Raw genomic sequence first — 16117 nt, 5'->3', positions numbered from 1 at the left:
CTCAGCTCTATCTAATCCAACCCCCACATTTTACAGATGAGGAAACTGAGGCCCAGAGAAATAAGTGACTTACAATCATGTGACCTAGGTAGGGAACTTCAGTGGCATCTAGTCTAAGTCTCTCATTTTGCAGATGGCAAGACTGAGGCCCAGGAAGATGAAGCAACTTGCCTGGGGTCCCACAGATGGTAAGTATCCTTAGCAGGGATTTGATTCCAGAAAGAGCCAGGACTCTTTCCGCTACAGATGAAATAAACAGCCTTAAGAGTGAGATCCTCCCAAAAGTCCCACCATCAACATCATCATAGTAAAAATAATAGCTGTGCCAGGCACGGTGCTAAACACTTTGCAAATATTACATCATGTGATCCTCACAACAATCCCGGGAGGTAGGTGCTGTTATCATCCACATTTTACAGTCGAGGAAACGGAGGCAAACAAAAGTTAAGTGACCTGCCCAGGGTCACCCAGCTAGTAAGTGTCTGAGACTGGATTTGAATTCAGGTCTTCCAGACTCCAGACCCTGCTCTCTATCCACAGTAGCACCACCAAGCCGCCCCTACCTGTAAGGGTGCCGTAGGAAGTTGGGGTTTTTTGTAATTCTACTAAAGGCCAGAGGTCCAATTTATTAGATTCAGCTAGTCACAGGCTGCTGCTGAATTACAGGAACCCAGAATCCCAGGAATGGAAGGGCCTTCAGAGGCCATCTGGCCTGATCCATAGCTTGACCAGAGGCTCCTCTATAAGTAGTCCTCTAGCTTCTGCTTGAAGACCTGCAAGGATGTGGAGCTCACTATCTCCCGAGGCAGCCCATCCCCCTTCGGGGCAGCTCTCATTGCCAGAAAGTTGGCTCTAAATTTCTTTCTGCATCTACCCCCATGGTCTTCTCCATCTCAGCCTCTCACCCAGAATCAAGGTGCACGGTTTACTTAGACATACGGCAAATGTCCATTGAATGAATAAAGAATGAAGAGCTCTCACAAACCACAAATGCCCTCAAAGAGAGAAATGCCCTAGTGCCTCACAGGGCTTGCCTGGCACATAGTAGGTGCTGAATAAATCCTTGTTGGTTTGTAGATTGATAGGTAACTGAAAGCATAGTCTGAGAAGAAGAGAACATAGGATGGGAGGTAGAGGGGCCCCAAGGCCAGGTCCCCCCGAAACGGAAGATGATGTCCACAATGTATATAACAGCTCTAGCAAGGGCAAAGGCTGGCACTAACTGAACGACACTCCAGAGGGCCATAGAGGTGGCCCATTACACTTTGGACAGCTCCAATGATTAGCAAGCTTTTCTTGGCACCAAACCAAACCTAAATTTGCCTCTTGTTGACTCCTATACATTGTTCCTCTGGAATCCAGGAGTCCTAAACTCTCAGTAGGAAGACAGCCTTTCAGATACAAGAAGACAACTACAATGCCCCACCCTCTTTCCTCTTTATATTCAACATCCCTATTTCCATCAATAGATCTTCAACAACAACAACAAAAATTTTAACTGTGGAAAGAGCTCTGGTTTTGGAATCTGAGAACCTAGGTTCAAATCCCATCTCTGACACTTTCTATGTGGGTGTGATCTCAGACAAGGCAGTCTACCTTCCTGAGTTTTAATTTCCTCCTCTGGAATAACATCATGCCCATTTTACGTATGAGGAAACAGGCTCATAGATATGCAATGACTTGCCTATAGGCACACAGCTAGTGTGACTAACGCAAAATTTGAACTTAGGTCTTCCTCACTCCAAGTCCGTTGGTCTATCCACGTTGCCACCTAGCTACCCTCAGAGGACCTCTGAGGCTCCTTCCATGTCAAGACTGATGATTCTGTGATCCCATGACTCTTAAGATGCCTCTCTTCCCCATGGTAGACAAGAGGCAACCCTGGCTGCCCCCTGGAGGATGGGAGCTGAGAATTCTACACGGTCTCTCTCTGACCACATAACCCACAGTACCCTTATGGGTGGGGGTAGCTAGGTGCCACAGTGGATGAGTGCTAGGCCTGGAGTCAGGAAGACCTGGGTTCAAATCAGGCCTCAGACACTAGCTGTACGATGCTGTAAGCCCATGCTGCAGTACTTGGGAAGAGTCTAATGGTCTAGTCCTCCACAGTACCCTTCATCCCTTGTCCAAAGTTCTATTCTCCCCAGGGCTATCTGTCACTTAATGTCCAAGTAGGCATTTGGGTCTGACCCTCATCACAGGCATTGGCATTTTAGCAGGGTAAGGGGGAGGGGCTCTCCATTCATTGTTTAACAAGCACTTCATAGGATTTAGGGCTGGAAGGAACTTTAGGGGCTAGCCAATCCAGCCCCCTCATTTTACAAGTGAGGAAACTGAGGCACAGAGAGGCAAAATGATCCCACACCAGTAATAAGTGGCATATCTGGGATTAAAATCCAGGTCCTTTGCATTCCTTCCACTGAACCAACTTATCACACGCCTACCATGTTCAGTATGTTCTTAGGAAGAGGCAGAGATGTATGAAAAAAGAGGTTGGATACTTAAGGAAACCCAGAGCCAACCTGCTACCAATCAGAGCTGTTTACACATGGAATGTGCTGCCCTGGAGTTCCCCATCTAGCAGTATAAGTTGGGAATGCTATAGAGGTTTCTCTTAAGGCACGAGACCTCTGCAGCTGCTTCCTTCTGGGCTCCTGCGATTCAGAAGCAGTCTCTGACTATCTGGGGCTCATAAAGAGCCAGCGAAGGCATTAGTGAGCTCCACCCTCCCACTGATGGGAGGCCCTTACTTATTGGCTCTGTTGCAGATGGGTTCCCATTCACCACTCTCGGGCAGATGGGATGATGTGAACAACTCCAGGGGGGGTTATCTGGCACTCGGTGACCCTGACCCCCCATGGCACTGACCGTCTGTGCCAAGGGACCTCGGATCAAGGGATCTTAGAGCTGCAGCTGAAAGGAACCTTAGAAGCCTTCGTCACAGCCAACTCCCTCATTTTATAGATGAGGAGCCAAGGCTAAGGCCGAGCAACTTCCCCAGACTTCCCTGGCCAGGCAGCGTCTGAGGTGGGCGTCGGCCCCAGGCCTTCCTGAGCCCAATTTCACTGCCCTGTCCCCTATACCACTTTGCTCCTGAGGGCCTTGGCTCCCCAAAGAGACTGTAAGGGCAGGGACCAGGCCTTTTATTTCTCTTGTCTCTCCTACAGTCCCTAGCTCTGGGCCGTGTGCTCAAGAACACTACTGATACCATCCAATTGGACAGTCCTTGAGGGTAATACTCCCTGCTAGTAGCAGTGCTGATATTATCCCCATTTAATAGATGGCGAAACTGAGTTTCAGAGAGAAGTGCCTGAGCCATGTTCATAAGTTAATAGAGTCCTGAGCCAAGACTTCAGACTCACAGTCCAAAAGTCTTTTCTCCACACCTATGATAATTCAATAAATGCAAGTCAAATTGAACTGGCCCTGACTATACCCCTGAGCTAAAAATGAGAAGCTTTCCAGCTGGGAGGTAGTACTCTTTCTCAGAATTCCAGTCAGTATTAACAGAGACAAAACTTGGCAATGGGAAGAGCCTCAGTCTTAAAATCAGAAAAGATGTGGGCTCATTGAAGACTGGATGGCCATGAGCTTGGGAAGCAAAGTGAATGAGGACTGGCTGAGAATTCTGCTGGGGTCTGCAAAAGTATCAGGAGACTTGGGATGTGGCTGGTCACTCACTGAAATGGAAGTAACCGATTAGCAAGCAGAGTGGTTTGTATGGACCTTAACATTCTTAATAAAAAATCTCAATCCAGAGAATAAAGGAAGGAAGGAAAAAAAGAAGAAAAGAAAGGGGAAAAGAAAGAAAAAAGATGAGAACAAAAGAAAGGAAAAGGAAAGAAGGAAAAGGGGACAAGGAAAGAAAGAGAAGGGAAAAGAGACCCTGGGTTCAAACCGAACCCCACAGGGCCCTTCCTCATGGACCCTGGAGCTGTTGTGAGGACCAAGTGCAGGGGGGAGGGGGAGATTTTGTAAGCCCTTAAAGTGCTATGTAAACATTAGCTGTTGTTGTAGGTAGTGTTGCTGTTACACTTCTTCAATTCCCAGAGGTGCACCCCCCCCCCCCCAGGGCCTAGCACAGGACTGACAAGCCACAAACCCTCGACAAATACTATTTGGTTGATTGAGGGAATCCACGTCCATCTGATGAGAGAGACAGAGACAGAGACAGAGACAGAGAAAGAGAGAGACAGAGACAGAGAGACAGAGACAGAGAGACAGACAGAGACACAGAGAGAGAGCTAGGCTTGGAGTCAGGAGGATCTGGCTTTAAGACCAGCCTCAGTGCCTCAGTTACTGCATATTTGAAAAGATACATTTAAATTTGCAACAAAGCAAATCAAACTAAAATTAGAGCTAACACAAATTAAAATATGCCTTTCAAAATACGCAATATCAGAGATACAGAGAAACGTCATTCAAGGTCAGAAAGATCATTTTTCAAATAAATACTGTATAGACATCCCTTTCCAACAATGTCCCACCCTCCCCTCCTCCCCATAATAGAAGGTTTTCTTGTAACAAAGAAGTCTTTAGTTAAGCAAAATAAACTGGTGCATTGGCCATGTCTCACAATGCATACCTCATCCAGGCCCTGTAGCCCACCACCTCTCCATAAGGAGGAGGGAAGCATGATTCACTGCCAGTTCTCTGAATTCAAGATTGGTTATTGCAGAGATCAAAGTTCTGAGCCTCTTTCCCTGTTGAGAAAGAGGGATTATTTCTGACCAGGGTGATAAGGCAACAGATGTTTCATGGAACTGATTATAACACATTCATTTGCCAATATATTCTACCCTCACCCCTTCCCTATCCAGAGAGACATCTTCTGTTAGCATCTCTAACAGCAGTGCAGCCCTAGGGGAGAGTGGATCAGAAGTCCTGGATTCACATCCTGCCTCTGCCATTAACCACCTATGTGACCCGAACAAGTTCCTCAGCCTCAGTATCCTCATCTGTAAAATGAAGGGGTTAGACCTGGATGGTCTCTAAATCTTTCAGTTTTATGTTGCTGGTCCTCAAAGGCAGAGACCCTGTCAGCACCTAGCCACTAGGCATTTAACACATTTTCGTTACTATGTATCTCCCTCTGACCCCAGTGGAGACAGCCCAGGAGCCCTGGAAATAGTAGTGCCTCCCATACCATTGGCTCTGCTGCTTCCAGCCCAGCCCTCACAGCCCCTGTGGAGAATGGGGCTGTCAAGCTTGTTGGTCCCCTCCAACATCAGCCACTGAGCAGCTGCCCTCAATGGGCAGGGAAGCCCCAAAGAAAGACCTAGGAATAATAGTGCCCCTGACCAGCCTGGCCCCCATAGCCAGTCACCAGGGGCTCAACCTTTGTGGAGATGGGACTTAGCAACTGCCACTCTATAGATGCTGCCATGGTGACTGAAGGCAGGGTAAAGAGAGTTCTCTCTACCAGTCCTTGTCGCTATCAAATGATCCAACATCAGAAACCCAGTGGCTTTATCAGTGGAAATAACATTAAAGAAGATGCACTGCCCTTTGCTCCTGGACCCTAAGGACCACTGGGGCCCTCCCATCTGCCCTGCAGCTGAAACTGCTGATGTGTGCTACTCCCCCATTAGAAGGTGAGCTCAAGGTTATATAATAACAACAATATTGTAAAGGCAAACAACTCTGAAAGACTTAGGAACTCTGATCAACATAATGGCCAAACACTACTCCAGAGGCCTCATGATAGAACATGATGCCACCTTCTGATGGAGAGCTGATGGACTGAGAATATAGGTGGAGGAGGCGGGAGGAGGATGCAGGAATATGGCCAGTGAGGGAATTTGTTCTGTTTGACTTTATATGTTTATTTTCTTGCTTTCTCAATGAAGGGAGTAAGGTGGGAAGAGAAGGTGGGAGACAGATAATACACACCAGAAGATAAAATAAAATTGAATTTAAAAAGAAAATTTAAAAAGAAGAAAGAATGGGAATTCCTTGAGAACAGATCTCTGTTGGCTAGCACAGTGCTTTATACACAGTAAACACTTAGCGCCTTTTCATTCCTCCATTCATCATTTACAGATTTAAAGTATCTTCATTATGCCAGCCCTGAGAGAAAGGCAGTGCAAACAAGTGTCAAATGCCCCCACTTTACAGATAAGGAAACTGACTTACCCTCCACATCCCTCTAGCACAACCACCTGCCGTAGATCAACTCCACACCACTCCTACATGCTCACTATCCTGTCTTCAACTGCCCACTCCCAATTTTCAGGAGAGGACAGCCACCACTCATCCAAGAGTTATTTACACTTAGACTTGCCAGCGGCTGTTTTCTGTTGCCAACCTGGTTGCCTAGAGCTTTTAATCCAGTTCCTCAGCCTTCTCAGAACTTGCCTCCAATCACCAGGTCATAGGGAGAGGCCGTCCAGAGGGCTGTCCAAAGGTGGAAGAAAACAGGTACCTAAGGGACTTGGGAGTGAAGCTTGCCTCCTGCTGTCAGTACAGTGGTGGGAGACTGCAGGTGCGGAATGAGGCATACATCGTCTGATGGGGCCAACGTATTGATTTGCTTAGTAAAGGAGGATGTCCTCGCGTGCGTGTGTGTGTGCATGTATGTGTGTGTGTGTGTGTGTGTGTGTGTGTGTGTGTAGACACAGGGTAGTGAAAACAAGGGTGGGGGCAAGAGCATCAGTAAAACATTTAATTTTATAAAAATGAAAAGAAATTGAAGGGATCTGGAGTGGGCTGGAGGAGGGGTAAGAGCATTAGCCTGAATCACGTGGATTCACAGCTGTGACCTTGGGCAAGGCATCTTCCGTCTCTTGGCCTCAGCTTCCTCATTTAGTAAAATGTGGATAATACCCTTCGTTCTCCTACATCACAGCATTGTTGAGAGGATCAAATGGGGAATTTTTCAGCCACAGCAACTCCTGAAGACAATCTAGTAAATTCCCTCTTCAAGACGTTTCAGTGGCCTCTAGAAGATCCTCATCTGTTTGGCATTTAAGGTCTTTCCCAATTGGCTTCAAGCCTCCCTTTCCAGTGCATAATAAAACAACATTCTCCTTCACACATTTTGGGGTCCAGCCAGACTGGCTCATTTGCTGTTCCCTGACCTCCCGCTCCCCCTCGCACCTCCACCTTAGATTCCTTGACTTCCTTCAGGCCTCAGCTTGCAGGCCCCCTCTCCAGGAAGTCTCTCCTGGTCACCTTTCTCTCCTCGAATTCTCAGATGTATCTGTTTATATGTTCAGTCCTCCGGAGAATGTATGCTCCTTGAGGGCAGGAACTCTTCTGATTTGACTTTGTGGTCCCAGTCCTATGAGACTGTGTGTTGGCATCATTGGGTAGTGATGGGGGTGGGGGGGGGGACAAGCCTGGAGTCTGCATGTCCCAGGTTCAACACACACTAGTTGTATTAACCTGGCCAAGTCACTTAACCTCTGAGTGTCTCAGGCAACTCTGGGAGATTCTAAATGACATGCAAATTGCCAGTCTACATCATCGGAAGAAGCTTCTACACTAAAGTTCCTTATGTTGATGAAATCATAGGTCCGGGCCAAAAAAAAAAAAGACATCTCTAACATATCTAGCATGTAGTACATGTGGAATAAAAGTTTGCTGGCACTTGACCCTAGAGAAGAAAATAATTTGGAATCATGTGAAAAAAGACACTAAACTGTTCATAGCCTTTGGCCCTGAGATTCCACAGCTGGACAAGGAGGCCAACAACAGAAAGAAAGTTCCCACGTACAATAAAATATTATGGTAGCAAAATGGAAACACCATGAGTGCCCATCAATGGTCGAAGCGCTAAGTAAAATGGTAGACAACTAGCTGGCACAGTGGTTAGAGCTCTGGGCCTAGAGTTAGGAAGACCTGAGTTCAAGTCCAAACTTAGACACCTGCTAGCCATATGACCCTGGGGAAGTCACTTAACTGCTATTTGCCTCAGTTTCCTCATCTGTAAAATGGGGATAATAATAGCAATTACCTCCCAGGGTGGTTGTGAGGATCAAATGAGGTATTTGTAAAATTTTAGCACAGTGCCTGGCACGTAGTAGGCACTATATAGATGCTAACTATTATATTAGTAGTAGCAGTATGTGAATGAAGCGGAATGTCTGACATCCGATAAGAGAGAAGGAATAGGACACATCTTCACAGCTGCAGAGCAAGAGAAACACCATGGCTAAAACATTGTATACAGAGACAATAAAACCCTGGTCAATCCTGAAGGCCAATGTGAGAATCCTGAGCCCTCCCTCTTATTTACAATCAACAATCTCCTTTTTTGGGCATGTACTTTGTAACAAGGCTGGGTTTGGCTGTTGGTTGTAGCCACTGTGTCCCCCAAACACAATGTATCATGTTATTTATTTCTGAGAGTCACAGTAACCTCTAAAAGAAGCTGGCCAGCCAGGGACCATTGATTCCTTGCTCCCCCCAGAACCATGACATAGGGCACACCTTAGCTGAGGCTAGGAATTTGTCCCAGGTGGAAGAAAGCCGTTTTCCTTAGTCATATGGCCAGAGGCTGCTAGGTGGAGCAGTGAACTTGGAGTCAGGAACATTAGTTCCAAGCCAGACTCAGCAGACACTTACTAGCTGGGCAAGTTATTTAAATACTGGACCTTAGTTTCTCCATCTGTAAAATGGGGATAATAATAATCCCTTCACCCATCACACAGGGTTGCTGTGTGAGGATCTAATAAGAAAACATGAGCAGAACTTTGAAGCACTACATAAATGCTAGTCGTATTATTAGTAATAATAATAATTACCACTCACCCTCTATTTTAAAACTCAGTTTTGCAGAATTAAGGGATGATGTATATGGGATACTGCATGTGCTCTCAGGCATCACTGATTTGTTGGTTAGTTTTGAACTGCTTTTTTCCCCTCTTCCTTTAAAAATTCTTTGTAATTTTTTTTTGGGGGGGCTAAGCAATAGGGTTAAGTGACTTGCCCAGGGTCACAGAGCTAGTAAGTGTTTTTATGTGTTTGAGGCCGGATTTGAACTCAGGTTCTCCTGAATCCAGGGCCGGTGCTCTATCCACTGTGCCACCTAGCTGCCCAAATTCTTTGTAATTCTTTTACACCAAAGTAGCTGTCTATAGTCGGGTTCTTTTTCCTTTGCTTACTCATTTTAATTTTAATTTTGTTTTATTTTATTTTCAGCAGCTCATTATTATAATAAAGTTTTAATCCCCAATTGTGGGTAATGTTGCCCTAGGCCTCAGGTCCTCCTTATTATTATTTGCAGTTTTATGTGCAAATATCTTTTTTATTATGCTATGTTATAGAAATGCTTGTTTTATTCCATAAATTAAAAATTAAATAATTTTTTAAAAAAATTCTTTGCAATGAGGGATGGCTAATGAGAATAGGGAGAAGAGGAGTGCTATATAACATCATCGTAAAATACTGGAAGCCACCTGACTGTTCAATAGTCAGGGAATGATGAAATGAATGAATGAAGATAATGGGATGCAATAACTAAACTATAGGGGAACACACAAAAATCCAAAAAGATTTTTACAACAAATGTAAAGCAAAAACCAAAGGTGATGGGAAGCCAAAAGATAGCCACATATTAAAAAAAGAAAAAGTCTACTCACTAACCTCTTTCTGCCTCAGTTTCCTCATTTATATAATGGGAATAATTCTAGCACCTACTTCATAGGATTGCTGGTGGAGGGTGTGTATGTGATGATATGAGATAATAATATGAATCCCAAAAGAAAGTACTAGTTGTCCAGGCCATTCTGGCCATAGCAGTCCCTCACTCAAATTCCAGTGGCTCAGTGTCAAAGTAGATAGAGCACCAGCCCTGGAGTTAGGAAGAACTGAGTTAAAATCTGACCTAGCTGTGTGACCCTGGGCAAGTCACTTAATCCAGATGGCCTCAGGAAAAAAAAATCCAGTGGTTCCCTTCTGCCATCACCTTGGTTTGATTTTTAAAGCCATTCACAATCTGGTCCCAAACTGTCTTTCCAGCGTGATTGGCTGTTATTACTTTTCCCACACTCCAAGGTCCAGCCCAGATGGCCTTCTCTCTTCTTCATAAACAGTCCTTAATTCTCTGCTTTGGCAATGGTCATCCCCCATGCCTGAAATGCACTCCCTCCTTATTTCTGTGTCACTTTCTTCAAGATGAAACTCAAGCCTTCCTGAAGGCCCCCATTATCTGTTCCCACCCTCCCAAACAACCTTGTACTTCTATAACCTTGTATCCATACATATTATCCCCTCCAAAAGAACGTAAAATTTTCCCCCTATGTTCTCTAGTGTCCTTTTTTTTTGCTTTTATTAATTTATTTATTTTTAGTTTTCAACATTCACTTCCATAAGATTTTCTTCCCCTCCCTCTCCTCCCCTCTCCTCAAGATGGCAAGTAATCTGATATTGGCTCTACTTATACATTCATATTAAGCATATTTTCCCATTAGTCATGATGTAAAGAAGAATTAGAACCAATGGGAGGAACCACAGGAAAGAAGAAACAAAACAACAAAAGAAAAGGAGAACAAAGGTATGCTTCCATCTGCATTCAGACTCCATAGGAGAACATAAACTCTTAAGAGCAGGGATTGGGTATTTTTGCTTTTTGTCTTTTTATCCCCAGGAATTAACACATTGTCTGGCATATACTTAATACATGATGAATAATAACGAAGTCAGATCCAGCTTTGAGCCATCATGTAAATAATTTCGCCTGTCTGATCTTCAATTTCATTCTCCAGAAAATGAGGCTAATAATACTTATATTACTTACTGCTCAGATTTGTTATGGGGAGGAAAGATCTTTGGGAAATATCAAGTCCTATAGAAACATGAGATATATCCTCATTTTGAGTCCCCTCTCTGGGTATGAGTTTACACCTCTGTAAAATGGAGGAAGTCGGACCAGATGATTGCCAAGGCCTCTTCCAGCTCTACCCTCTAATTTGAAGAGGTCTGCACTCCAATTTGTCATTGATGACCATCCAGTCTCCATGTCCCTTCCCTGCTATGGCCTATCTCCTCCACCTCTTTCCTACTTTCACTTCCTTCCACACTTCTATTAGGACTCTAAATGACCAGGGGTTTCCTCCCCCATTCAGTAAATAGAAGGTGAAAACTAGCCATACTTGAGCATTAAAATGTTAAAATAAGATTTTTTGTACAATAATAAAAAAATCATTAAAAGAAAAGCAATAGATTGGGAAATGTGTTTATAATAAAAACTATAAGGTGCGATTAAAAATTGTACAGTGCAAAGTCCCAGTCCACAATGTGTAATGATTGAAAGTATGTGAACAGTTTTCAAGAGGAAACAAATGGAATCCCTTGAAAAAATACTCAGCCTCACAAATAATCTGAGACCTGAGTTTGTATCCTATTTTCAACCTGTATGACCTTGGGCAAGTAACTTAACCTCCCTCAATCTTCAGTTTCCTCCAGAGAAAAATGGAGGGGTTTTGCTAGATGGCCACTAAGATCCCTTCTAGCTTTAAATGTATGAAATGTGAATTAAAACAACTCTGAGATACTATCTCATACCCATCAAATTAGCAAAAATAATTAAAACCAAGCCTGTGGTGTTGTGAAAAACAGGGACACTCATGCATTACTGGTAGAATTGCAAACTTGTAAAATCCTTCTGAAGACAGGATGAAGTAAAAGTTAGAAAAGTGATTGTACTTTTTAGCCCAGTAATTCCATAATGGGGAATACCCTATGAAAGAGCATTCAGAAGCAAAGAAACCTCCCAAAAGAGTCACCTGTTCAAAGATTTTCATGGCAGCATAATTTGTCATTGTAAAACACTGGAAGCCAACTGAATGTCCAGCAATGGGGGAATGATCAAGTTAATCATTGGACACGAAGGGAATGAAATGGCATGATGAATTAAAATGGACGGATACGAGGAGCACAGAAAAATGTAAGAAAAAAAACACAAAAGCAAAGTGGAAAAAGCAGATGAAAAACAAAGTCCACATGAACTCTGGCCAAAAGGAATGAACAAAGAACCCTCACGGATGGAGACAGAAAGTGATGGAAGGAAAAGTTGGGATGAGGTTTTTTGAGCTGAATTTGATTAACTTAAATGCAAATAGTTACTAAGTAAATTTAATTAAGTGTGTTGGTGTTCAGTATTTTTTTTTGTCAGTTTATATATTTTTTAATAAACAATTTTTTTAACATGTGTTTTTAAACCTTTGGGTTACAAGTTTTCTCCCTTCCTCCCTCCCCACCCACCCTCATTGAAAAGGTAAGCATCTCAATACAGGCTATAGATGTGTAGTCATGCAAAACACTTCCATAGTAGTCCTGTTGTGAAAAACTAAGTATAGTTCCCTTCATCCTATCCTCCCCTCCATTTACTCTATTCTCTCTTTTGGCCCTGTCCCTCCTCAGAAGTGTTTGCTTCTGACTATCCCCTTCCCCAATCTGCCCTCCCCTCCATCATCTCCCTAATCTCTTGTCCCCTTCCCCCCTTATTTTCCTGTAGGGTAAGATAGATTTCCATACCCCACTGTGTATGTTATTACCTCCTTAAGCCAAATCCAATGAGAATAAGATTCATTCATTTCCTCTCACCTTCCCCTTTTCCCCCTCCACTGTAAAAGCCTTTTCTTGTCTGTTTCTTGTGAGATAATTTACCCTACTCTACCTCTCCCTTTCGCCTTCTCCCAGTATAATCCTCTCTCACCCCTTAATTTTATTTTCCAGATATCACCTCTTCATCTTTAATTCACCCCATGCCCTCTATCTACCTATCTACCTACCTATCTATGTATCTATACATACATATAATTTTTTCCCTCCCACTAGAACAACTTATATTTTTTTAAAAATAGCATTCTACTACAGAACTCTGAGGTCTGGGGCCAGGTCTGAGACCAGAGATTTAACCTTTCTGTGCCTCAGTTTACTCATCTGTAATAGCACAGTGCCTCGCACATACTAAGTACTTAGTAGTCTGCCTTTCTATCATATGAGGGGGTCAATTAATTTCCATAAACATATTTGAGGCACCTACTGCTTGCAGAGTACTGGGATGTGTGTTGGGGCAGGGGAGGGAGATACACTATTTAAATAAGACATGAATCCTACAGTCCTGTCAGCGTAGATCACGCAATCACATGTAAGCATAATATTGTACATCATTAAGCGTTTCAGAAAGGTAGAGCAACAAGTGTTCATTAAGTATTCATTACTGGGGAGGCAAACAGAACAGCAAACCAGGCCAATCCCTCAGGAAGCTTACAGTCCAGTGGCCAGGAATAGACACACAGATGCAAGGTGACCTTGGCTGGGGAGGTGCTGGGAATGGGAGGGCCATCACTCTTTCCCATTTTTCAGAAGAAGGGATGTGATCTGCAGGAGGTTAGAAGGGAGGCAGGCACGCCCCAATCCCTGGTTGGGTGATTAGCTCTTCCCTCTGATTCTCCACAAGCCTCCTGATGCTCTCCCTTTGGTTACTCAGTGAGGAGATTCTGTGACTCAGCACTGGTCTGATGGCCTTGGTTCCTCAACTAAGTGGAAATTGGACCTACTTGGAATTAGAAAGTTTGGGTTTGAAATGTATTTCTCTTATTTTACGCCTGTGTGACTCTGAGAAAATCACTTAACCTTGCTGGGCCTCCTTCCCCTCTCTCCAAAAGGAGCAGGGTTCCATTGATGAGAGCCATCAGATTAGAGCGCTACAGCTAAAAGGATCCTCAGAGAGCACCTAAGCAAGCTTTCTGGGGATCCCTGAGACCTTTTCAGGGCATCCAGGAGGTCAAAATGGCAGTAAGACATTTTAATTTGTAATATAATACATATTGATAGATATGACCCACATAAACAAAAGCTCTTGGAGGAGGGGTCCTTAACAATTTTAAGAGTGTAAAGGAATCCTGAGACCAAAAAATTTGAGACTTCTAAACCAATCCCCTCTTCTTACAGAGGAAGAAACTGAGGCCCATTGTCACACAGGTATCACTGGCAGGATTTGAACCCAGGTCCTGAGACTCCAGAATTAGTGTCCTTACTACTGAACCAAGATCTTTAAGGCTTTTTTTTTTAATACCCAAAGGCTCTGATGAGAGGAGAACCCAAATTCTACATTATTTAGCAGCCAATTATAAACAGACATCTTTATATTGTCTTCCTGTCCCAATCTGTCTTTAATCTGCAGCATCCTGGGTTCCTCAGGCCTTTCTCTCCTCCTGGTCCCCAGTTCCTTCTTCCTGGACTTGGGGACCCCCCCACCCCCAGACTTCCTGCCTCTCCCATTCCGCCTATGCTTTATTTGCCCCAGAGCCAGTGGAGAGAGAGGAGGGGAGGCTGGGTAACAGGAGAGAGAAAAGTGATGGGGTGGGAGGGGGAGCTGAGTGTCAGTAGTGAAGGTGAAGATTCCTGTTGGGGCTGCATCCAACACAGTTGCTAAGTGTCCTATAATTATCTTATTTGTGTGAGTGAAGACTCGAGGCTCTGTACTTGGCTATTTTCATCACGTTTGCTGAAATACAATCACAAAGCAAAATTGAGAGAGAAAGAAACAGAAACAGAAGACACAGAGACACAGAGAGAGATAGCCTGGGGGGAGGGTTACCCCCTCAGTGGTAAGTAGGATAGCACCTCCAGCCCAGACATGCCATGAGCCTCCAACTGCCTATGGCTAGCACTCAAAACACCACTGCTGGTCATGTTTCGAGGCCTGTGAATCAGGCTCTTTCTCAGAAAGCCCCTGGAGCCAAGGGGACAGCTCTGAGGTAACCAAAAAACCCACAGTAAGAAAAGAAAACCTGGGGAGGAAGGAGTATCACTGAAAGAACCTTGAACCTGGAGTCAAAAGATCTGGGTTCAAACTCTGGTTCTGGCATCTAATTCATAGTCTGCCCCTGGACAAGACACTTCAATGGCCTCATGCCTCAGTTTTCCCATCTGTAAGGTAAGCAGGAGGACTAGATTATCTCTAAGGCCAAAAAAATCAAAGATTTAGATGGAAAGAACCTTAGAGGCCATCTGGCCAATCAATCAACAGGCATTTATTAAGCACCTACTACATGCCAAGCACTGTGGTAGCTACTGAGGAAATACCAGTCCATGCTCTCAGCCATTTTACAATGAATCTCAACCATTTTACAGATGAAGAAACTTAGACCCAGAGGGATAAATTGACTTGCCCAAGACCACATAGGTAGTAAGCACCATAGCTGGGACTTAAACCCAGGTCCTCGGTCTCTGTTTTCTTGCTATGCCATACTGCCCCCCCAGCTCTAAGGCCTATGGTGGTACTTTAAAATCTTCCACTTGGTTTCAACAAATTGATTTCAAAAAGACAACATGGAGAGGCATGGCTGGGCAGTGGTTCATTTGAAAAAGATCTGAGGGTTTCAGTAGATCACAAGCTTGATAGGAGAACACTTCATGACCTCATAGTATCCAGATGCTGGAGTGTGGAGAGTGAAGTCAGTTAGTCACTCAATGAACATTTACCATCCTCTTCTCTGGTCAGACTATTTTTGGAAGACTGCTCACTTCTGGGCACTCTGTTTTAGGAGGATGTCGGGAAGCAGCAGTGTTCCAAGGAAGGTAGTTGGGATGCTGCAGGGCTAATGTTCATGCCAAAGGAAGACCAGCTGAATGGATTTCAGACATTTACCCTGGAGAGGACATGCTGACTTCCAGAATTTACTGGAAGAGGAAAAGACTCAGGTAAGATATGGCAAGTGTCTGTACATATCAGAAGGTCTATCAAATGACGGAGGGTTTAGACTTGTTCTGCTTGGGTCTAGAGGGTGGATGTTTCAAAGAAGCAAACTGAGGGTTAACATAAGGAAACTGTAAGGGATGACTTCCCTAAAATGAGAGGAGTTATCCAAAAGTAGAACAGGCTACCTCAAGAGGGAATGGGGTCCCCATCGGTGGAGGTCCTTGAGCAAAGGACAGATGCTCACTTGGTGGGTGTGATGAAGCCCTTGGGCATCTTTTTGGCCAGGAATGAGTTGGATTCAAGACCCCCTGAGGTCCCTCCCAATTCTGAGATTCTGTGATCCTGTAAAAACCTGGGTTCAAGGCCAAGTCCTAGCTTAATTAATTTCTTTAGGCCTCAGTTTGCAAAAATGGGGACATCTAGATAGATCTATCTAAGCATAGGGAAGGGAAAGGTACAAAG

At 44.2% G+C, this 16117-nt stretch overlaps 1 protein-coding gene across 4 annotated transcripts in view; it reads right to left on the bottom strand.

Moving 5' to 3' along the window:
• ZC3H7B (zinc finger CCCH-type containing 7B) overlaps window positions 1–16117 on the bottom strand; it is an 88498-nt gene that overhangs the window by 70526 nt on the left and 1855 nt on the right. For 3 of the 4 annotated variants that reach the window (XM_078147609.1, XM_078147614.1, XM_078147621.1), the window contains exon 1: window positions 4586–4703. The exons of the other annotated variant lie outside the window; for it this stretch is intronic. In XM_078147609.1, coding sequence (XP_078003735.1) covers window positions 4586–4636 — 51 coding nt within the window. In that variant the 5' untranslated portion in view covers window positions 4637–4703. Of the gene's footprint in view, window positions 1–4585; window positions 4704–16117 lie in introns of those variants that run through there. 4 annotated transcript variants of the gene reach the window in all.

Source organism: Phascolarctos cinereus, unplaced genomic scaffold (genome assembly GCF_003287225.1).
Source record: "Phascolarctos cinereus isolate Bilbo 61053 unplaced genomic scaffold, phaCin_HiC Scaffold_1;HRSCAF=81, whole genome shotgun sequence".
NCBI classification, from domain to species: domain Eukaryota; kingdom Metazoa; phylum Chordata; class Mammalia; order Diprotodontia; family Phascolarctidae; genus Phascolarctos; species Phascolarctos cinereus.
This window is presented reverse-complemented; position numbering and strand designations above follow the sequence as displayed.